This window comes from Pristis pectinata, chromosome 8 (assembly GCF_009764475.1).
Source record: "Pristis pectinata isolate sPriPec2 chromosome 8, sPriPec2.1.pri, whole genome shotgun sequence".
NCBI lineage: Eukaryota > Metazoa > Chordata > Chondrichthyes > Rhinopristiformes > Pristidae > Pristis > Pristis pectinata.
The window spans coordinates 4,689,430-4,714,358 of record NC_067412.1 but is presented as its reverse complement, the minus strand read 5'-3'; the positions used below and the strand labels follow the sequence as shown (position 1 = coordinate 4,714,358).

Sequence of the window (24,929 nt, the reverse complement as noted above, 5' to 3'; positions counted from 1 at the left end):
AAATAGATTAAATTTAACATTGAGAAACATGGTAAGAGCAGCCGAGATTCAGTCAGGAGTAGAGAACTACAGAAAACAAAATCTTCACACGTGCCTTGCACTTCCCTTTAAAGTGATGCTAATGAATTTAAGACACCTCATTTTTAAATAGGTTTTGAAATATTTTAATCATGGAAGGGTTCATCATGAAGTTCTTAGGTTGTTTGAGTTTATGCTTAGAAATCACCTGATTTGAGAAGCTGGTGTCCAATCAGTCAAGAGTTCAAGCTACCAGCACATCCCCAACTGAACTATCAAATCAAAGTGTGGCACATTGAACAAGGAAGCAACTCAAAGCATCTGTCAATCAGCAAAGCCCAAAAAAAAACATTTCCATTACAGATTATCTGGCGAGAAAATAAGTCCCCATGGGTTCAGGCCCCAAGGCAGAACTGACTGCAGAGGAACTATGCAGTGAATGATGAACATTAGCACGAGGTAATGCTTCACCACTTCCCTATCATTTCACACAACATTGCAGAACCTAGGCAGTGTAATCTAATTCATGCATTTCCAACATGCCATTTTTTTTTCCTTTGAATTTTTGTCAAGAGTTTGGAAAGGCTTGTTCTTGACACTGCTGCCCTAAAGATTAACATCCTAGCAAGACCACCACTGCTTTCTAAAAAAAGGTCAGCTTTGGTAAACTGAGAAAACTTTGATTATCACCCACTTACAGGGTGTAATTCCTTCCTTACAGGTGAGGAATTTCTTCTCAGGAGGGTCATGAGCTTTTGGAATTCTCCATGCCAGACCTGGAGATTGACAGATGGGGGAAGTCAAGGATTGTGAAGGGCAAGTGCAGCCAACACCAAAACGTGATCAGCCATGGCACAGCAGGGCTGACAAGGTTGTTCGGCCTACTCTTGCTCCCATATTCTTAAGCTACGTCAGTTACTAGAGAACAGTGAAGATAACTAACAAGAAAAGCCATGGGAATTTGCTTAAAACAGCAAGTTATCTGGAGTTCACTATCTGAGAGCAGAGAAGGAATAGCAAGTTCTCTGGGGAAAGCAGTGTGCAGGGTAATAAAGGAACCACTTTGATCCCATTGCACAGAATGCCCTGTTCTGCAAGGTTCTGATTGGTTAGTACCTGCTGGCTTGAAACATGCAGACAAAGAACATTTTAGCTCAGACGTAAAGGCTGCATACTTCCAATGCATTAAAAACACTTCTGCTCAGTGGCAAGATATTTTAATCATCTGACAAGCAGCTGTTGTTAAAAATCAGTGATACAAGGATGCAAATTTAATTGTAGCTTTTCAGTTGCATTCATGGAACAGTAGGGTACAGAGCCAATTTCTCACTTGTATATTTTAACATTCAAAACCAAAAATTACTTCTTGTTCAGACATTTCAATTATCATGCTTCTTTAAAGATCACCTCAATTTCTATCAAACTAAATAGTACAGAATGAAGACAATTCATTCATGGTAATTTATACACAATAGGGGAGAATTTACAGTAAAAAAAAAATTTGGCCACAGGTAGCCTGCTCATCGATCCCATCAACCAAAACTGGCCCCACAATTTGGGCATCTCCGCTGTCGCAGTGCTAAGCAAAAGAGGATCCCAATGGGGAAGAATAATATTGCACATAGCACACCAAGGCAAGTGAAGTCATCTTCCAGAACACCAACTCTGTAAAACAAAATAAAATGCAAGTTAGAAATGCAACCTACTCATTTTATTTTGGCCACAGGAACCAAACCACAGCAAGAAAAATGGGTGTGGATACAATATTGGTTTAGTATTGTCACTTGTACTGAGGTACAGTGAAAAACTTGTCTTGCATACTGTTCATACAGATCCATTCATTACACAGTGCATTGAGGTAGTACCAAGGTAAAAACAATACAGAATGCAGAATAAAGTGTCACAACTACAGAGAAAGTGTAGTGCAGGTAGACAATAAGGTGCAAGGTCATAACAAGGTAGATTGAGAGGTCAGGAGTCCATCTTATCATACTAGGGAACCAACTGGATTAAGTTTAGCCCTGGTCACATCAACTAGCAAGTACGCCCTTTAAGGATTGAAGATGGTGAAGATCTAGAACTCGTTGTCCTCTTTTCCCCCGTAGCCATATTCCCAAAACTAACTGCCAAGGTTTAAGAATCCACAGGAAATTTCAAGAGACCTCTATAGTTAAGGCCATAATGGATAGTGGAACAAGGACAAATAAATTCAGTTTAAGATGCAGATCAGAATGATCCAATTGAATAGTGCTTATGGATGCCCAGTCAATCGGTATACTCAAAGCAGTCAATTTCCCTCAGGTGGGAGAATGTTAGAATTGAGCAGGAAAATGAATTGAGATACAGTCATTAAACCCTCCGCCTTCCCAACCCAGCTCCACCTGCCTAGTTACTGTCTGCCTGCACTGCAATTGTACCTTATTGTCTGCCTGCACTTTCTCTAACTGTAACACATTTTTCTGCATTGTTATTGCTTTGCCCTTGGACTACCTCAATGCACTGATGTGATGAAATGATCTGTAAGGCATGCAAAAGTTTTCCACTGTACTTCAGTACATGCAACAATAAACCTTTCTAATATTTCCACTCATCTCACCCCTCCCTCTCACTTCTATATACCAGCTATCCTCTCCATACCCACACAGTCCTGATGCAGGTTCTCAACCTGACACGTCAACTGCCCCTTTGCTGCCACAGATGCTGCCTGACCTGCTGAGTTCTTCCAGCAGTTAGTTTTTTTGCTCCAGATTTTAATACCTGCAGCCTCGTGTCTCTCCAGGCATTAAATGCCGGCTTTGACAATGATACCTACATCCAAGAAACCGAGTTACAAAATTCCACTCATGTGCATCCCCTGTACATGCATGAAGTCACAGTCAAGTCCAATACTGCTCCTGTCCTTTGGAATAGGCCTGGTATATTGACCCCAAGATCTGTACTGGGGCTCAAGACAACAACCCTTGAGAACAGGCTCCCTAACTGGGAGCAAGACAGACCTGGATCAGTTTCACCTCCAAGGACTGAAGGTGGTTGAATTTTTCTTTTCTAGAACAGATGTTGGCTATTGAAAGGGTTCAGTCTTGCTATGTTAAAATAGCTATTGACCTTAGGCTTCTGGACAGAAAAATGGGAAACAGCTGAACATTGAAGTAAATGATTTATTGAAATTAAAGCAGTCCTGCAGACAATTATAGAACAGAAGCTCTTCCGTCCCCCTCACACAATAAATTAATGGGTTGTGATCCATTGTTTCAGTAGATCCATCCAAGGCACCAACACTGCACAATGGACAATGCAGGAAGAAAGGTTAAAAGCAAAGTTTAGCTGTCTTTAAATTTCTCCCCCTAAAATGAATACAGCAGACAAAAAAAGTAGAATCAGAATTACTACAACAGTTGTCTGTAGCCTACCAACGCCACTTCCTCAAAACAATCTATTCAATTCTATTCCCCTACTCTTCTCCTGCAGCTCTGCAAATCCTATCCAATTACCTCCCAAATCTCCCAGTTAACCATTTCATCACTTCTCACATCAGAAACAACTCAGCACAAGGTTCTCCCTCATACCCACCACCCAGAGTTTAAATCCCTAAATTAGCTCCTGGTGGTCAAACCTTCCACTAATGGAAGCTATTCACCCTATTTAAGTCCATCATAATCATGTTCAACTATCAAATGTTGCCTTCCCTTTTGCTCCAGTCTAATTTTGCAGCTGCAGTCTTAGAGCGATCGTAGTAAGTCTTTTCTAGACCCTCCACAGCATCATCTCTCAGGTGTGGTGATCAGAATTTCTAGCACTATAGCTGTGGGAAGCAGCTGCAGAAGCCATTTTGACTACAGGAATCAAGCACTTTGGGAAGGACAGTTGAGGGAGAATGAGAACCACACACTTACTCCATCTGACTAAACCAACAAAGCAGGGCTACTTCTATGGTTAGTTGAGGGGGGAAGCAAGAGGGAGAAGGGATAAAGTCTCCAGCCCCCAGTTTCTGAAGGAGTTGGCAGGGAAGTAAAATGTATTAACAGCAAAACTGAATTCAGGAAATCTGAAAAAGTGCTGAAAATACTCAGACAAGGCAGCACCTGCAGAGGGGAAGATCGTACTTTTAGGTCAAAAACCTCAGTTGTTTACATCAGGCTTGAATTTCAGAAGCAAATGGTCAACTATTCAGGATTTTCAGTGGAAAAAAAACTTAAAGAACCTCAAAAATCAGTACTTTTTTTAATGTGGTAAACAGCTTTTATAAAGAAATTTAAAACCAAATTACAATTAAAATGTTCCTTTTAAAGGGTTCAGTAAAAGCAGCCAGAGGATCATTGGGTGAGGCATAAGGAGAGTATACAATAGTCTGCCATGTGATGTCAAGTTTTAGCTTGAAACACCCTGATTTCCAAGAAGTCATCAGCAAGGAAACTGCTCTGGCACAAGATAATGTGATCAAAAGGCACTCAGTTCTGTTGCAAAGGGGAGGAGACAGACACTGAAAGGGAGGTCGAGAGGAAGAGGGAAGGTTATTTTCAAGAACTTATGATGGCTCTGGGGAGAAAGTGAAACAGTGCCTACAATGGCATCTGGAACACATGACAGTGAGTCACACTGTGGAAGTCCAAAATAGCTCGGGATCTCAATTCAATAAACCCCATGAGAACAATTGTTGGAGGTAGTCAGAGGTTAAAGCAGGATAATAGCACAGACAGAAACAGTGATTTAGACTAAGCTGGAAAAATAGTAATATTTTAAGAAACTTTGGGTGTTTGGAAATAATCCAGGGAGAAATTAAGAGCTCAAACCTGAACCCACTAACTGTATATGGCTCATCCATTGCAGAAATTCAGAAACAGGTTTATTATCACTGACATAAGACGTGAAATTTGTTGTTTTGCAGTAGCAAAGACAAAAATCACTAAGTTACAAAAATAAAAAGAGTGCAAAAAATGGTAGTGCTTATGGACTGTTCAGAAGTCTGATGGCGGAGGGGAAGAAGCTGTTCCTAAATCATTGAGTGTGGGTCTTCAGGCTCCTGTACCTCCTCCCCGATTGTAGTAATGAGAAGAGGGCACGTCCCGGGTGGAGGGGGTTGTTAGTGATGGATGCCGCCTCCTTGAGGCACTGCATCTTGAAGACATCCTCGATGTGGGGAGGGTTGTGTCCATGATGGAGCTGAAGTTAACATACTGTTTTTAAAGTTTACAGAAATCCTTCTGTTTGTATATTTAAAACCTCCAACTCTTGACAAGTGGAAATCTTAAGTTTCACTATTATAATAGACTAGTTAACTTCTAACACACCCTTCGCTCCAAATACAGTTCAAATGTCAACCATGTCTGTGGCAGATTCACCTCTGGGTCAGGAGGTTGTGGATTCAAGCATCACTCCATTGGTACAAGATCCAGGGTTGCAGTCCCAAGGGAGCACTGCTGGAGGAGCTTTCAAAGCATCGAGTAATCACTTGCATGCTCAAAGATCCCCATAGCACCATTTCAAAGGACAGGGAAGTTTGTCCTAATGTTCCAGGACAGCTATCCCACTGTTGCCAGACTCTTAAACAGACCTCTTGTATGATAAAGACAAAGTCCTGATCTCTTAATCTACCTCAACATGGCCCTTGCACCTTAAATGCCTACCTGCAATCTCTCTGTAACTCACACTATGTTCTGCATTGTTACTGTTTTTCCTTTTGTACTACCTCAATGTATTTAGAATGATCTGTCTGGATGGCACGCAAACAAAGCTTTTCACTGTATCTCAGTACATGTGACAATAATAAACCAATATCCAGTCATTTCACATGTTGTTGACTGGAGGCAAACTTGGTGCCTGGCTTCATCACTCTTCGATGAATTACTAATTGACTAAGGTGTTTTGGGGATGGCCTGAACACATGAAAAGGTGCTACCCAAATGCAAATGACAGCATACGAGGTACTTGGTTGGTTACATGAACTGGGCCTTTAATTCATCATGCAGGGGGAGACCAATCAACTCAGTCTTGTCTACTAGTAGGACCACTAGTATCTAATTCGATACTTTCCCCTTGATTTTGGGGAACTAAAGCTAGGTCAGATCAACTGACCTAGCACCAATTGCCATCTGCAGATGAATTCTAAGTTACTAGCACCCTCTGCATGAAGTAGTTTGCTAGCTTCACTCTTGTAGCACCTGGCTCATTTTTAAAAGATACCCAATCCTGAGTCCTAAACTTCCCAAACACAAATGCACCATTTCTAGTTTCTCTTGATAACCTTAAACTTCAATTCACCCTCCAACCATCTACACTCCAAGGGTTACATGCCCAATCTTCAAAATTCAGCCCTACAATTCAAGACTTGAAGCAGCCAGCATAATCAAAGACCCCACCCACCCAGAACATTCTCTCTTCTCTCCTATTGGGTAGAAGATACAGGAGCCTGAGGGCACATACCACCAGACTTAAGGACAGCTTCTACCCCACTGATAAGACTATTGAACAGTTCCCTTATACGATGAGATGGACTGTGACCTCACGACCTACCTTGTGACCTTGCACTTTCTCTGTAGCTGTGACACTTTACTCTGTACTGTTATTGTTTTTACTTGTACGACATCAATGCACTGTACTAACTTAATGTAACTGCACTGTGTAATGAATTAACCTGTACAATCAGAATGCAAGACAAATTTTTCCACTGTTCCACAGTATAAGTGACAATAAACCAATACTGTAAATCTATGGAAAAACTTAACTAATTCTTACATTTTCTGTTTTATTTCAGATTTTCAGCATCTGCACAGGTTTTTTTTTGAGAGAGTTTAGGTATAATCCCAGCTAGTTCACACCACTCTCCCTTCAAGTCCACTACATCCCAAGGCATGGTGGTGCCCAGATCCAATCTGCTTCCAAGCTTGAGCAACTTCTAATCTCTCATACCCCTGCACCCTAGAAATAAAGGACAACATTCCTTCTACCTTTTAATGTTTCCTGCTGTGACAGGTTAACAATGTACTTGGAGCTCAGGTCTGAGCTCCAACACTGACTTTTAAAAAGGAAGCAGTTCTGTCCTTTAGACCCATGATGGATGACTTTAGATTTTCCCTACCCTGAGGGTCATTAGCCACACATTAAGCTGCCCTCTAAGGATACAAAATGTTAAATTTAGTGCTTCTATCTACACTGTTTAACTGACACTGGCAAACTTGGAGTTGCAATATTCTACCCTGTTATTTAGAAACACAAAACAATCAAAAACCCACAAATCTTTATAAAGCACTCCTGATCACATACTGACAATTCAAGTACCTGTCCATTGATCCAAGTCCTTCCACCCAACAGGTTTTCTGGCCAATTCTACCCAATTCCATCAGTGGATACTGTGAAGTCCATTAACCTACTTGATTATGGCCAGAATCCAAAGTGTCCTCTGCCCATTCAAAGCAAAAATGCCTTCTGTTCCCCCCTCCAACCCTGGCACAGAAGTAGAACCCCCAACTATAATCACACTCCCCAACGGAGCAGTTACATGCTCTGGCCAGAATTAAACCAAGGCTGGATGGTCAACATTGTTTGGCTTCTCATTGGCAGGAGAGAGCACATTAGCAGGTAACTTACAAACTTTCACTAAGACTAACAGATCAATTTTCTGCTTTAAAAAGGTTAATTCATAAAACTTGCAAAGTCTTTTAACTGCTTTGAATGAGACTGGAGAAAAGAACCTGGCAAATCTTTAAAGCTTGACTTGTGTCAAAGGTAGTTCACGAGTTACAAATATGGTTTGTAAAGAGCACGGCAACTGTTGAAAAATAGCACAAGCCCCTCTGTTTAACACTACTCAAAAGTGAAGTGGAGCAACAAACTGCTAGAGGATCTCAGCAGGTCAAGCAGCATCTATTCCCTCACAGATCCTGCTCAACCAGAGTTCCTCCAGCAGTTTGTTTCTTTGCTCCAGATTCCAGCATTTCATGTCTCCAGAAGTGAAATGCATTGGGATAATTACACTCCAGAAACAAACCGAGCACCAGACCAGGAGCAGATCTGGACCACCTCGTTCTCCCCACACCCGCCTTGAAATCGTGCCACAATTCATTGAGCAACCGAGGGATTCAAGTCCCTAATAGTTTAAAACCAGAAAAAAAAAATTGAACTTGGACCTGAAAATTGAGTGTAGTTTCTTGACCAAGGTGGAGAAAAATCTCAGGTCTACTGGAAGCAGCAAGGATTTAGTACCACTGAACTGCAGACACAAGAACATATAAAAGGTATATAAAAAACATACAAAAACATGTAAAACATAAAAAAATAGACAAGGCCGTGGAGCACACTTCACTATTCAATAAGGTTGTGGCTGATCTGTAGATCAAATTCATTTTCCAACCCATTCCCCATTTCTTTTTATTCCTGGTATCCAAGATCCTTTGATCAGCGCCAGTGCTTTGAATATACTCAAGAATTCCACATACACAGCCCAACCAAGGTAAGAAATTCCAAAGATTCACCACCGTCTGGGGAAAAAAACCACTCCATTTTGCTCCTAGGTGGCACCCCCTCCTCTTCCCCCCCCCCCCCCCCATTCTGTGACAATGGCTACAAGCTTCAGATTTCATGGCTGAGAAAACAGCTCCTCAGCATCTACCCCATTAGTCACCCTCAGTCTTCCATCAGAGACCACTTCCTTCTAAACTCCCAAGTCATCAAATTCACTCTCATGGATTGACCACCTCAGCATAGAGAACCAAGCTGCACTGCACAACACAACCTTACTTGGATGAACAAATCAAAACTGTGCACAATGTGGGTGCAAACTTACCAAACCCCTATATAATTGCTGCCAACACTCCCCACTCCTTACTACGGGGCATAGATAGGGTGAATGCACATGGTCTTTTCCCCTCCCAGGCTAGAAGAATCAAGAACTTGAGGGCATAGATTTAAGGTGAGAGTGGAAAGATGAGGGGCAACTTTTTGCACAGAGGGTGGTACATGGATAGAATGAACTACCAGAAGAAGTGATTGAGGCAGGTACAGTAGTAACATTCAAAAGACTTTTGGACAGGTACAAGGTTTAGAGGGATATGGGTCAAACATGGGCAAATGGGACTAGCTTAAATGGGCATCTGGTCAGCATGGACGAGTTGGGCTGAAGGGCCAGTTTCTGTGCTGTATGACTACCAAAGCCAGTATACCATTTGCCTTCTGAATTGCTTGCTGCACTAGTATTAAATTGTTTCATGGACTGGCACCCCAAAACCACTTCAACATCCAAGCTTCTCATGCAAGAACATTTTGGTTAAAAGAATAGAAACAAAACAGAGGCTCATTTTCCCCTCACTTTATAATCTGCATTTCTTCTTGCATAACCTGACCAATCCTTTGCATCCTCCAGCGCAGCCCTCTTCAGCTTTGAATCAAAACTGGTGTTCTCTTCTTCAAAGTCATTACTGTCTGTAATCAAGTGAATGGCTGAGGGCTCACTAAGAAACTTCACAGCACCCACAAAGAACCTTCTAACATAAAAGACCCATTTAGCCCTATTGATTTGTCCTTTAACTAATTATACTCCCAACCTTTATTTTAATCAAACTTGTAGGCTACATCAAGTAGCTTCCAAAAAATCCAGTTGTGTTGCAACCACTGGTTTTCCTTGCACCTTGCCATTAACATTAATTTTTGATTTGCTGTTTTCCTTTGGCAGAGAAAAAAGTCAGGCAATTGGGCAGACTCTAAGTGCCCGGTTACCAAGTCGTTAATGGATTTCAGCAATTTCCCCAACAAGGGAGTACAGACTAATTGGTGTCTGTTTCCTCATTGACACAGCCCAAACAGTGTAAATGAAAGTGTGGTTAGAGCAGTTGCATATTTGCAGATTTAGCAAGATGCTCAACAGATTAATAATAGAGGAAATCAGATTAGGCAATTGCCACTGAATGTTTTGCACCAGCATGTACTTGAGCATCACCATGAAGGAGAATGTAACAAATCATTAATTCCCAGACACATCAGCACACTAGTCAGACTTAAAGTTTTAACCAGAAAGAGTTCAGGGGACTTCTACAGATACCACTTTAGTATCTGTGCATGTATGACACTGTACTACATTCTCACTACAGTGGGAGCAATGTATGCCCTATATCTCTATTTATAAATCTGCACTTGCATTGGATAATCTTTGATGACAAATGTGAATAACTTTCAACATGTGCACATAAAAGTGGACCTTCTACTGAAAAGAAAAGAATCCCAGTCTAGACCACTTTATCATAGAAAATGGTAAATGAAATGCCACTTCCTGTAGAGAAGGTTAAATAATTTCCACTCCAGCACAGAAGGGCTTCACATGTTATTGCTTTCTCTGGCCAGGAGACAATCTGGGATGATATACCATGGAAAAACTTGTTAAGATTTTCCTGGACCAAGCCAAACAAGTGTCAGGTCAGACTGCAAATGGGATAGCTTGCTCATACAGCACAGAAAGATCCCAGGCAAGGTGCAAGAGGAACATTGAAAGCAGCCCAGATTCCCACCGCCAATTGAAATCTAGTTGGACCACTTCCCTTTTCCCTGTTTTTTTTCCCACCAAAGCGTTAATCCCAGTCCAGCAACTGTTTTGAAGAACGGGAATGTTGGGAGTCCCCGTGTTTGTATTTGGGAAAATGAACTCCAGACATCTAAAAAGCTTCAAATCTACTTTTAAAACAAAGTTGTTCAAAGGGTAGCGAGGGCAGGATTTATTGCTCAATGAACCAAGTGGTAAGCTAGACTGCTTTAGATGACATACAAGAATCTACCACACTGGTGAATCTGGAATCACAGATCCAACTGGGCAAAGATGGCAGATTGTTCCCAGGAAAGGATATTAATGAACCAGAAGGGATCCAAGGAAGGATATCCATACAACAGAACAGCAGAGGAACAGGTCCTTCAGCTCATTATGTCTGTGCCAACCACGAAGCTAATTTAAACTAACCCCAGCTGCCTGCACATCATCCATATCCCTCCATGCCCTTCCTGTTTGTGTGTCTAAATGCCTCTTAAGCATTGCTATCATATCTGCTTCCAACACCTCCCCTGACAGCACATTCCAGGCACTTACTACTATGTAAAAGAAAAAAAAATGCCTCAGATATCCTTTAAACCTTCCCTCTCACCTTAAACTTCTGCCCTCTAGTATTTGACATTTCCACCCTGGGAAGAAGACTTTGATCATCTACTCTATGCCTCTCATAATTATGTGAACTATCAGTTCACCTCTCAACCTCCAACACTCCAGAAAAAACAATCCAAGTTTATCTAACCTCTCCACTGACAGAATATTGCTCAAGAAAAATAAATATTTCTTGAGCAGGGACTTGATGTAACACCATAGTCACTGAACTCTAGGTCACATGCGCTTCACTAGATTATACCACAGAACCACAAGAAAAGCAAACTGGCTGCTGTATTACCTGGTGATTACAACTGAAACCACAGCTGCCATTGGGCAGGAGGTACAGAAGCCTGAAGTCCCACACCACCAGGTTCAAGAACAGTTACTTCCCTTCAACCATTCAGTTCTTGAACCAACCTACATGATACTAATCACTACCTCAGTACAGCAACACTATGACCACTTTGCACTACAATGGACTTTGTTCCAATTGTGTTTTTTCTTGTACAATTTGTGTTTGTTTTTTTCTTGCAAATGTTGCATCCCCTATGCTGTCTGAAATGTTGCTCTAAGTTTTTCATTGCACATGTGCATGATAATAAACTAGACTTTGACCTCTTCTGTGCCGGTTCCCCATTGCCCTCAATTCCCCCAATCTTTCAAAAGTGTATCCACTTCTTTAAATACCCCCAATGAGCCAACCTCCACAACCCTCCAGTGTAGAATTCCAAAGATTCACCAACCTCTGCAACAAGTTCCTACACTTTTTTTTAAAAAAATTGACCACCCCCTAATCTTGTAACCATACCCCCCCTCGCTTGAGATTCTCCCGTTAGTTGAAAACAATTTACTCATTCCTAATTTCTGTATTTCTCCATCAAATCTCAACAAGGGACTTGCATTTTCCTCAAAACATTCACAGCAAATTAAAATCAATTTTTTTGTTCATATCCATGATCAGAAAGAAACATTTTACCTGCAGGCTGGGCACCCACCCACCACTACAACAGAAGCTGCAGTAGGTTGCTGGATGATGGTATAAGTGCTTGAATAGTTAGGCCCTGGGCACACGGGAGGTTGAACACTTACTGAGACAGGAGGCACATACCCTACAAAAACAAAAGGTAATTGTTTTAAAATAATTAGACTCCAAACACTAACAAAATACTTAAAATTACCCCAGTATATCAAGGATAGGAATGACCTTTGTGTTTGAAAGAAAATTGGCTGCAAATATAGATTCAAACAATAATTCAGTGTAAAGCACAGTTGCTACTGACATTAATCAAAAGTGCAAAAAAAATAAGATCAACACATCAAACACGAAACTAACAACGATGCCTCCTACACTGAAGCCACCCAGAAGTGTAGATTTGCTGTACTTTGCCCAATCCACAAATTGGAAAGGATTTAGCCAATAACGCAACTTAAATAGGAATTTATCTCTCCCTGTTTTTTAACTGGAACTAACAAACAGAAGGTGAAAGCAACACCCAGTGTATTTCTTCCGGATGAATTGAAGTTTTAATGTAATTATATCCAGCTTCGTTCCCCTGCAGCTGCGGGGCCGGAGATTAAAACAAAAGGCCCGTGTAGAGCCGGGTGGCCAGGGAAAGCAACAGAAGGATGGGGCGAGAAGAGATCTCACCTGAAGCTGGGTAGGAGTACGGGGGAGGCTGCTGCTGGTATCCAGGCGGCGGGATGGTACCGTAAGTCTGACCGTACTCGTAGCCCGTCGAGCTGGGTGCGTACGCGGGTGGCCTTTCCTGCAGCAGCGGCTTGTTGTCCATCGTTCTTCCCGGGGCGAGGGAGGGGAACAAGAGAGAGAGAGAGAGGGAGGGTGAGGGTAGCGGAGATCGGCGGCGACTGAGCTTTCCCCCCCGCCTTGGAATAGAGCGGGTAAGGGGAGGGAATTGCTCTGGGGTTGGGGCTGGGAGAGTCCCGACGCCGCTGGAGGCGCACGGCAAGACTCCGAGAGTCGGCAGCAAGCCAAGGCGTGCGCCCCACGGTTGATACACAAATTGTTACAGTGCCTGCCCGCTTCCCGGGACTCCCCCAATTCGATACAAAGTCACAAGATCAGTGCCACGTGATCGCCGCCGGGCCCCCCCTCCCGCCTTAAAGGGCCCGCGCCCCCCCCCTCAAAGTGTAACAAATTCTAGTCCTGCCTATCATGGGTAGTTAAAAGAACATCTGATTTCCAAATAGCTCAAAGCATTTGGTTACAGTAATGGTTCTGGGGCTAAAAATGATGTGAAGGGGTAGGAAGATGGAGGAAACTGAGGGAGGGAGTTAGGGAGAGGGTCAGGGGGAGGGATACTGAGGGAGGGTAAGAGTGAAGGAAGGAGGGAATCAGGGTGGGGGTAGTGCGACGGTGGGCTGACTTAGGGAAAGGGTGTGGGGTCAGCATGTATCTGTGTGCTCAGAGTGTGCATTGTGTCCACATACATAGAGTCATACAGCACAGGAACAGGCCCTTGGGCCCAATTCATCCATGCTGACCAAGATATCCATCTAAGCTAGTCCCATTTGCCCGTTTGTGGCCCATATCCCTCTAAACCCTTCCTATACATGCGTCAGCAAAATCTGTGAAGAAGAACCTCATCTCCAATGGCTGAGACCTCTTTGCTTCACCCTGTCATTCGTATGTTTGCCACACACAAGCATCTTCCACTAATCAGAACTGGAATGGGAGCAAGTCATCTTGATCCCAAGAGACTGCCTATGAAGAAGAAATTTATGATTTTTTTTAAAAAAGCACTGCAGGTGCTGGGAATCTTAAATAAAACAGAGAGTGCTAAAAATACTCAGCAGGTCAGGCCACATCTTTGGAGAGATACAGAGCTTCGGGCTGATATATATTAATCAGAAATAGGAAAAGTCAGAGCAAAAACATGATGCTTTAATGAAAGGTCACCCAGCTGAAATTGTTTCTCTCTCCACAGATGCTGTCTGACCTGCTGAGTATTTCTAGTATTTTCTAACTTAGTTAAGTTACAGGGCTAGTTATCCAGTGACCCAGACAATTGATCCAATGACATGAATTCAAATCCCACCATGGCAGTAGGGAAATTAAAACTGAATTAAGCAAATGGAACAAAATGATAGTGACCTGAAATTGGCAGGCTGTTAAAGAGCAAACATCTGGATCAGTATTAGAATCATAAAACATGACCATCCATTGCTTTATTCTCCCCACTTTCCTGTCAGCTCCTGCCAGATTCTACCATGCACCTACACATTAGGGACAACATACAGTGGCTAATTAACCCATCAACCTGCACGCCTTTGGGATGTTTTTCACTGTACCTCGGTACATGTGACAATAATAAACCAATTCCAAATCTAATGTGGGAGGAAATCGAAGCCAGAGGAAATTCACACAGTCACAGGAAGAACGTGCAAACTCCACACAGTCAGCATCAGAAGCCAGGATTGAACCCAGGTTGCCAGAGCTATGAGGCAGCAGTTCTTCTAGCTTCACCACTGTGCCCTTTGGAGAACAAAATCTGCCAGATTGGACTAGGTGTGACTCCAGATTCACAGCAATGTGTTTTATTCTTAATCTTTCACTGAAAACAGCCCAGCAAGTTCTCATTATATCTTTCACTGTGCAGCAACTTAAGCAGGCATTTTTACCGCCATCTTCTCAATTAGGAATAATCAACAAATCCTGGCCTTGTCAGCGGTGACCACATCCCAAAAATGAGTAAAGAAAAATTGCATTCATTTAGCACCTTTAACATAATAAAGTGTTATTATGTTATTCAAAAGAGGATAATAAAACAAAATTTGACACTGAGACAGTAGTGTAGCAGTTAGCGTAACGCTATTACAGTGCCAGCGACCCGGGTTCATTTCCTGCTGCTGTCTGTAAGGAGCTTGTACGTTCTCCCTGTGTCTGCGTGGGTTTCCTCTGGGTTCTCCAGTTTCCTCCCACATTCCAAAGACGTACGGATTAGGAGCTGTGGGCATGCTGTATTGGTGCGGGAAGAGTGGTGACACTTGCGTGCTGCCCCCAGTAACGCACAAAGACGTATTTCACTGTGTGTTTCAATGTACATGTGACCAATAAGTAAATATATTATCTTATCTAATGAGATATTAATTGCGGGTGACCCAAAACTTTGGTTAAAGGGGTGAATTTTGAAGAGTATTTTAGTGGTACAGAGAGAGGGGGATGTAGAGATGCTGAGGAATGAATTACAAGTTACAGCCAAGATATGGTGGAATGATTAAATTGAGGAAAGCTCGTGAGGCCAAAATTGGAGAAATCTAGAGATCTCAAAGGACTGAAGAAGGTAGAATTGGAGAGGGGTCAAGACCATGGAGAGTAAACACACCCCATGTGCCTTATTACACACAATATCTAGACATGGCTATTTGCAAACTGTTTCACTTCACCCTGATCTTAATGACTGGTTCTTATTTTTATCTTGTTTTGTCTTCACTTTAATTATATAATTTACAAAACTTTTTGTAGTAAAGCTCAGGGTAATGGTGCAAATTGTGGGTATGTTATTGGACTAATAGCTGAAAAGCTTGGACTAATGACCGGAGAGATCAAATCCCACTACAGTAGTTCACAGGATCACAGAATGGTTGAGCACATAAGAAGACCATTCATCTCACTGAGTCCACACCTGCTCTATGTAAGAATACGTTAGCTAGTCCCATCCCCAGCATGTATATTCTTTCCTGGTAGATAGCATATTTAAATTCAGTAAATCTAAAATAAAACAAAACCTATCAATAATTGTGATTGTAAAACTACTGAATTATTGTAAAAACCCACCTCATTAATTAATAGCCTAAAGCGGATAAATCTGCCACCCTTTCCCAGTCTGGGCATATGTGTTTCTCCAAACCTATATAGAACATAGAACACTACAGCACAGTACAGGCCCTTTGGCCCACAATGTTGTGCCGACATTTTATCCTGCTTCTAAGATCTATCTAACCCTTCCCTCTCACATAGCCCCCTATTTTTCTATCATTCATGTGTCTATCTAAGAGTCTCTTAAATGTCCCTAATGTATCTGCCCCCACAACCTCTGCCGGCAGTGCGTTCCACGCACCCGCCACTCTCTGTGTAAAAACAAAAAAAAACTTGATAACGCCCAAACTACACCAACCAGTTTAAAGGATTAACAACTGTCATTAATGCTGATCGGTAATCTATTTGCTGATTAGCAGAGAACAACTGAGGCACAGAGAGGATTTATAGAATGGGACAAGACCCAAACATTCAGAACCATCAACCTAAGGTCTGATCAGGCATTTAGCTCCACAGAGTGCCAGAACTATTCTAATATAGAACATTACAGCACAGTACAGGCCCTTCGGCCCACAATGTTGTGCTAACATGTTATCCTGCTCTAAGATCTATCTAACCCTTCCCTCTCACATCGCCCCCTATTTTTAGCCCCCTATTTTTAACCCCCTATAATACTGTGGGTGATTCTTAATTGCTCTAGGAAATGGCCTAGCAAGTCACTCCGCTCGACATCAACAAGAAAAGGCCAGTGAATGATTTCCTTGCCTGTGACGTCCACATCCATGAAGTTTAGTCACTCTGTATAAGGATTAATTTATGCATTACGTAGCTGCAAAGGATAGTAACTTAATTCAGCTGTTTATTTATTAAGCATGACAGCAGAGGTCAGGAAGCTCAGTTGAAGACTGATCACAGACCAAGCGTCTGCAGCAACAAAGCAGAAATTTGGGGAGATAGATTCGGACTATCAAAAACTAAAATCCTGCAGTTTATTAATCAGCAAATAATTTTGACCTGTGAATACTTATTTAATTTGGGGAGGTGATTGGGGGGGGTTAGTGGACTGAAATTGTACAAATGGCATAACCAATGTTCTCAAGATGAGGCCTTCCACTCCAGGACGTCTGAGATGTCCTCCATTTTCAGAAAACAAGGCTTCTCCCCCGCTGTGGTTGACGGAGTCCTCAACTACATCTCTTCTATTTCCCACACTTCTGCTCTTATCCCATCTCCTCCCTCAGGCAGAACAGGTATGGAGTTCCCTTGGTCCTTGCCTTACATCCCACCAACCTACATATCCAGCACATCGCTCTTTGAAATTTCTGCCAGCTCCAATTTGAGGTAACCTTTCCCCCTCTGTCAAAGTCAAGCTTAAGCATATTGGGCATATGCTCTCTAGGGTTTAGAAGAATGAGAGGTGTTCTCATTTAAAGATCCTCAAAACATGGAGGCTTGACAGGGTTGATGCTGTGAGGACGTTTCTCCTGAAGGGAAAATCTGGAACTAGGGGACATAACTTCAGAAGAGGATGTTGCTCTTTTAAGATTACGATGAGGAAGCATTTCTTTTCTCAAAGTCACTATCCAAGACAGCAGTAGAGGGAAAGATGTTAAGTATATTCAAGGCTGAGATTGATGGGAAATGAAGATTATGCTGCCCAAGTAGGAGAATGGGGTTTATGCCAGACCAGATTAGTTTTGAATGACAAAGCATATTTGAAGGATCATATGCTGACTCCTGCTTCTCTTTCTTATGTTCTTATGCTCTCCAGCTTGCAATGTGACAAAAGGGGCATGTTAGACCTGTAGATCTAGCCACTAGCCTGGTCTTGCACTCATTTCTAGTAGCTACCTGCAAAACAGCATTAGCAGGTGCCTGATGTTATGTTGTTAACTGAATCCCTTACAGGAAATAGCATATCAATGGGAGAGAGGAGGAACAGAAAACAGAATAAAAAACAATTCTGTTCAAAGAAAGGAAGTGAAATAAATGTTGTAATTGCTGGAAATACAAAACTAAAACCAAGAAAGCTGGAGGTCCAGGTCAGTCATGTGGCAGAACACCTGAATCATTCTGATGTCAGCACTCATGACTTTGGAGGATCTGTCTTCGTTTTGCTTCCAAGAATTTTAGACTCCCAGCTTCACCCTCCACACTTGGACTAATTAAGCTTTCAGACTAGGCATGCTAGCATTTGTAAATTCCCAACCTTCCCACCAAGCCAGATTAATCTTCACTTGTAATAAGAATGTTCACCTCCCAATCTGTCCCAGCCAACCCCTGCTCCCTCACTGGATCTACTGGGGAGAGCAGAATTGGACACCTAGTGCTTGCATACATCTTCGGTGACAAGCAATTATATTAATATAATTTTTAATAATACAGAAAGAAAGAAAAAGAGATTAGCGTGGTAGTGTAGCAGTTAGCGTAACGCTATTATAGCACCAGCAACCCGGGTTCAATTCTGGCCGCTGTCTGTAAGGAGTTTGTACGTTCTCCCCATGTCTGTGTGGGTTTCCTCCGGGTGCTCCGGTTTCCACCCACATTCCAAAGACATACGGGTTAGGAAGTTGTGGGCATGCTATGTTGGCGCTGGAAGCATGGCGACACTTGCGGGCTGCCCCCAGAACACTCTGTGCAGAAGATGCATTTCACTGTGTGTTTCGATGTACGTGTGACTAATAAAGATATCTTATCTAGGTAATAGGAAATGGGATCAATGGCTGATGGCTAGGTAATGTGACAGACCATTTTAGTCCAATAAGAGAAGTAGGAAATAAATATGACATGAAAGAAATAAAGAATATGTCAACCTACTTCAATCTCCTGGAAACTGAGAACACTCATGATTTGAGTCTGGGATTGAATGATAATTTCATTACTGGGATTAATAGATTTTTGGGAAGGAAGGGTATGAAAAGCAATGGAACCAAAGTGAATGGAGTCAAAATACAGATCTAAGTGAATGACAAATCCAATTTGAGGGACTGAATGGCTTTCTTTTTTTGTGAAACAAGTTTGAAGGATTGTTGTTGTGCAAAAGGTTTGAAAAGCAAAATGCCCCCTTCCTGTTCCAATGTAGTAGTCTAGTAATATTCCTGAAGATAACTATAAGAGTCATGGAGTCATACAGAATGGAAACAGGCCCTTCGGCCCAACTCATCCATGCCAACCAAGATCCCCATCTAAGCTCATCCCATTTGCCCATGAGACTCTAAGGAAAGTTATGATTGTATGATTCAGTAATTGAACGATAACACATAAATAGATTTGCAGTAAGAGAGCAACATTGCAAATATTGCGTACCAATGTTGTTGTGATAATTGGGAACAGAGGAGGAAAGATTAAACAAGAGAGTTACAAGAGGAAGAGTACTTTACTGAGACTGAGTTACATTTCATGATTCAGGTTTTTTTTGTGCTTTCTTTAGTTGTATTGATTCTTAGTACAATAGGGTAGCACAGTGAGTAGAGCTGCTGTCTCACAGCACCAGAGACCCAGGTTCAATCTCGACCTTGGATGCTGTCTGTGTGGAGTTTGCACATTCTCCCTGTGACCACTTTGGTTTCCTCCGGGTGCTCCGGTTTCCTCTCACATCTCAAAGATGCACTGATTGGTAGGTTAATTGGCCACTGTAAATTACCCTCAGTATGTAGGTGAGTGGTAGAATCTGGATGGAATTGATGAGAATATGGGATTAATGTAGGAATAGTGCAAATGGGTGGTTGATGTTCGGTGTGGAGTCAGTGGACTGAAGGGCCTATTTCTGTGCTGTATCTCTCGATGACTCTATGAACACAAGTGGTACTTCGAACTCTTTCAATAATTCAGTCGAATCATGGACTGGATACATTGAAAGGATGGAACACTGTTTGGTTACAAATGATATTGAGTAAATGTCCATTCTGGTCTATCTGCAGATGTTAAAAATTACCAGTTGGTAAAAGATTTGCTGTTTAAAGAACTTGTTGAACTAGTTAAATAATATGTGTCCTACCCCCAGTTCTTTTGTCCAGCAGTACAAGTCTAATAGAGATACGAGCAACTGCAGATGCTGGAATGTGGAGCAACACACAAGATGCTGGAGGAACTCAGCAGGTCAGGTAGCATCTATGGAGGGAAGTGGACAGTCGCCATTTGGGGTTGAGACCCTTCATCTGTCCAATTATCATAGATTCAGAAGGACAATGGATATCTTGATCTAAGATCTGCCATATTTTATAGGTTTTGTAGGTATTTTACTGTCTGGAAATACAGAGCAAGATTCTCCTATCTAGAAGGTGTATATTCACACTGAGGTAGGAGTGGAACTGAGAAGAAAAAAGTGTGTCTTTGCTGCCTCAGTAGTAGTTTATCTTGGTTATAAAATGGATGCTGCAGGCCTCCACTATGCTGAGACAGTGTTGGAGGCATACAGTCAGACCAATTCAACAGAGTTGAAGGTCTACTTTAACTTCTCTACCATTGTGGATCTTTCCTGCCATATTTAAATGAAGTTTTTGGATCACTACATGAGTTTCTGAGTCACAAGACAAAGTGGAAGTGGACAAAGAAACAGGAAGCTGTGTTCCAAAAGTGGCTTTGCTGTAAGTGTACGAGGCATTGCAGTTGAGTTCACAAGCTCTTGTTTATTAGAACACACCAAAGTCATTGAAGTTGTCCTGTGGTGCATCATCTTATTACCACCTTGGTGTAGGTGTGTCACTTTGCATGGGGAATGGAACTGAGTGACTGACAGGTTTTGCATCAAGGTACCTTTCTCAAAGGGAAAAGTGATAGTCACAGCTAGATGAAGAAGGGTTAGCTCCCCTCGCTGGAGTGGGTACTAGTCTAGATGGAACTTCATAGACAACATAGTCCTTTAGTTGAGAAAAATGCAGGGAGAAAAATGCAGGGAGCAATAACAACCATTATGCAGGGCCTTTCTCAACTTTACAAAAGCCTTTAACTCAGCAAAATGAGAGGGACTGTGGAGAAATCTTCTCAAATGTGGCTCTCCTCAGAAACCTAACTTTATTCTACGTCTGCTACACAATGGCACAAAGGTAATGTTTCTAACCAATGGATCCACCATGGACCCAAACCCACTGCTTCACTCAAACACCAGGGTCACGGCAAAGTTAGTCACTGCGCTGCAGTAGGTACATAACACTAGCAAATATGCATACTTGGAGATATGAGCTCCAAGTCATAATTGGTGTCTTCACTTAAGCACATTAGAGAATGGGTCTTAAACTAAATGTCCATAAGTCTACCAACCTATCTACACTGCATTACATTTATCCCAACAGTAAATATCCATAACAAGACTCTGAAAAACATGGACCACTTTCCATATTTCAGTAGCCACCTCTCATTGATGATGATATTCAGCAGCACCTCAAGTGTGCCAGCACACCCTTTGGCCATCTGAGCAAAGAGTTTGCAAAGATCAAGATCTCATGGTACACATAGGTGGAGTATTACTTAAGTGGTGATAGACTGGGAAATGTTTATGTACAAAGGGTGTCATTGTACACCAGTCAGTGAAAGTAAACATGCAGGTATAGAAAACAGTTATAAAGGCAAATTGTATGTTGGACTTCATTGCAAGAGGTTTTGAGTACAGAAGCAAGGATATCTTAGTTTTATCATTTTAGTTTCCACTAAAATGGCCTAAAATCAGGTCTCACATTCTCAGTATATGCAGTAAGACATTTGGGATTGAGAATGAGGAGAAATTTGTGCACTCAGAGGGTGGTGAACTTGTGCAATTCTCTCCCACAAAGCTGTGGAGGCCAAGTCACTTAGATATAGTTAGGAGATAGATATATCCATACAATAAAGACATCAAGGGATATGGGGAGAGAATGGGAATACAGAATGAGATAAAGAATCAACCATGATCATGTTGAATGGTGGAGCAAGCTTGAGAAACTAATTAGCCTACTTCTGCTCCTATTTTTCTATGATTCCCATTCTCCCGTACATTTTGGAGATTTCAGCTTCCTACAACAGGCACCTCTATGCATTGGAGAGATACCATCAACTCCACCTCTGCAAAATTCTCCAAATCATTGGCAAGTGAACTAATGTTGGTGTCTGTCCCAGGCCAACACCCCCAGCATTTACATTCCAATTATACTCCATCAGCTCCAATGGACAGGTTGCATTGTTTGTGACACCAGACTCTCAACTTAGTCATTCTGCCCCAAGCTCCAACTTGGCAAAATATGACCAGGAGGACAGAGCAAATCCTTCAAGGATGTTCTCAAAATGTAACATCCCCATCAACTTGGGAGAACCTCTGGCATGTGACCACTCAAAACAGAGAAGCAGCATTCAGGATGGTATGGAGAACCTCAATGGAGAGCATGCAGAAGCCCATTGAAAATGTTGGAAGAAGCATTGCACATCCCATTCTAAAACAGCTGAATGAAGGAAGTCCAGGTATTTCTTGTATCAAGTAAAAGTTTTATCTGTTGGGCAAGAATAGATAAGCAATGGGATGGTACTGTGAGGGACTGTACACAATATCAAGAGCACTGCAAAAATCCACCAGTAGCTCCTCTCAACCCCTTGGTCAAAGCAGCTTCAAGTTCCTGGGCATCAACATCTTGGAGGATCTATCCTGGGCCCAACACATTGATGCAATCCTGAAGAAAGCATGCCGGCACCTCTGCTTTGTTAGGAGTTTGAGGAGATTTGGTATGTCACCAAAGAATCTTGCAAATTTCTGTAGATGTACGGTGGAGAGCATTCTGGCTGGTTGCATCACAGCCTGGTATGGCGGTTCCAATGCACAGGATTGCAAGAGGCTGCAGAGGGTTGTAGACTCAGCCAGCTCCATCATGGGCACACCCCTCCCCACCATTGATGACATCTTCAAGAGGCAGTGCCTCAAAAAGGCAGCATCCCTCACCAAGGACCCTCACCATCTGGGACATGCCCTCTTCTTGTTATTACCATTGAGGAGGAGGTACAAGAGCCTCAAGACCCACACTCAACGATTTAAAAACAGCTTCTTCCCCTCTGCCATCAGATTTCTGAATGGTCCATGAACCCATGAACACTACCTTGATATTCCTCTTTTGCACTATTTATTTACTTTGTAATTTATAGTAATTTTTATATCTTTTTGCTGTACTGCTGTGGCAAAACAAATTTCACGTCAATTAATAGTGATAATAGATCTGATTCTGATACACATTGGTTATCGGGACTGATCATTGATTGCACTGCACTGGTTTCATTTGAGGTTTGGCCAGATGATAGTTACATGATGAAATGTCTTCAAGACCACTTACAACATCATATGTTGCAGTGATTATATGAACCAGATGAGAATTTGCCAGAAGATTGCTCACCTGCTTTAAACTAAGGTAGATCAGGACACACCTCAAGAGATGCTATCACCTACTGCTTCCAACAGAAATTAAGCAGTGTCATTTACAACACAATTGCCTTTGTAAATATTAGTTAAAATGTAAAGGTTAGTTAAATAGTTATGTTGTAGTTTGGTACTTTTTAAACTGTCTCTTGAATCTATATCTATCTTGGTCCATGTTCATAGATCCTCAAGGTTGCCGCGCAGGTTGATAGAGTTGTTAAGAAGTTGTATGGTGTGTTGGCCTTCGTTATTTGGGGTATTGAGTTCAAGAGCCACGAGGTAATATTGCAGCTTTATAAAACTCTGGTTAAACCACACTTGGAGTATTGTGTTCAGTTCTGGTCACTTCATTATAGGAAGGATGTGGAAGCTTTAGAGAGGGTGCAGAGGAGATTTACCAGGATGCTGCCTGGATTTAGAGAGCATATCTTATGAGGATAGGTTGAGCGAGCTAGGCCTTTTCTCTTTGGAGTGAAGGAAGGTAACTTGATCGAGGTGTACAAGATGATAAGAGGCATAGATTGAGTGGACAGTCAGAGACTTTTTTCTAGGGTGAAAATGACTCACACAAGGGGGCATAATTTTAAGGTGACTGGAGGAAGGTATAGGAGGGATGACAGAGGCAAGTTTTTTTTTTTACACAGAGGGTGGTGGGTGCGTGGAACGCACTGCCGGGAGAGGTGGTGGGGGCAGATACATTAGGGACATTTAAGACAGGCACATGGATGATAGAGAAATGGAGGGCTATTTCTGTGGGAGGGAAGGGTTAGATAGATCTTAGAGCAGGATAAAATGTCAGCACAACATTGTGGGCTGAAGGGTCTGTACTGTGCTGTAATGTTCATCTAAATTAAGGAGGAAGGGGTGACTTAATAAGAGGTGATTTTGCTGTTTAACTCCCTCCAGTGGTTGCATAATGAGACAAAAGCAGAAGTGCTTCCTATTCAGGGAGCAGGTTAAAGCTGAACTATGACTTTTGCTTTCATTCAATGTTTCCCTGTGTATTATGGTACCACTGCACTTGAACTTATGCCACCCAGACCTATGTCTTTGACCAAGATTTCAGTCAGGTCTCCCCTCCCCATCAGTGGCTCGGACGTCGGTGAGACAGCCTGGGATCTTTCTTTACCTGAACCCAACAACAAGGCACCTTCCTTCCAGCCGCCCTTCACCCCGAGCTGTCACGGCGCTGGGCCTCATGCCCATGGCCGGTACGTCATGGCCGCAGCGCGATTGACGGGCCACTGGCCAATCAATATTTAGAGTTGGGACAGAGACCCAATCGCACGTCGCGGGGCGGGACTTCCATGGAGCATCGCCGGTTGTCAAGAGAGAAGGTTCCGGAAGCTGCGTCCGGTTCGAATGGTGAATATTTACCGGGTGGGTGCTCGGAGCCAAGCCGAGAGAGGCAGGTGGCTGTCCCGGAGGTGGCGGTAATGTACAGAGGGTGTTCCTCCGTGTGTTCTCTTTCACCTATTTGTGAACCATGTGGGCACTGACGTTTGGCGACGCTCCCTCCAGGTGTGGGCACTGACGTTTGGCGACGCTCCCTCCAGGTGTGGGCACTGACGTTTGGCGACGCTCCCTCCAGGTGTGGGCACTGACGTTTGGAGACGCTCCCTCCAGGGGTGGGCACTGACTAATTTGTA

The 24,929-nt window shown here is 42.5% G+C and overlaps 2 protein-coding genes across 2 annotated transcripts in view; one reads left to right on the top strand and one right to left on the bottom strand.

Moving 5' to 3' along the window:
• Positions 1-1,219: 1,219 nt before the first annotated feature.
• Positions 1,220-24,492, bottom strand: bri3 (brain protein I3). The gene is made up of 4 exons (XM_052020973.1): positions 24,410-24,492; positions 12,783-12,928; positions 12,111-12,243; positions 1,220-1,683 (listed from the first exon to the last, which is right to left on the bottom strand). Exons 1-4 carry the CDS (start codon positions 24,484-24,486, stop codon positions 1,551-1,553), a joined length of 489 nt encoding a protein of 162 aa, XP_051876933.1. The 5' UTR covers positions 24,487-24,492; the 3' UTR covers positions 1,220-1,550.
• Positions 24,493-24,588: 96 nt separating this feature from the next.
• Positions 24,589-24,929, top strand: part of tecpr1a (tectonin beta-propeller repeat containing 1a) — a 71,474-nt gene continuing 71,133 nt past the window's right edge. Inside the window, exon 1 of the mRNA XM_052021235.1 lies at positions 24,589-24,645. Within this exon, the coding sequence (XP_051877195.1) occupies positions 24,643-24,645 (3 nt within the window). The 5' untranslated portion in view covers positions 24,589-24,642. The remainder of the gene's footprint in view (positions 24,646-24,929) is intronic.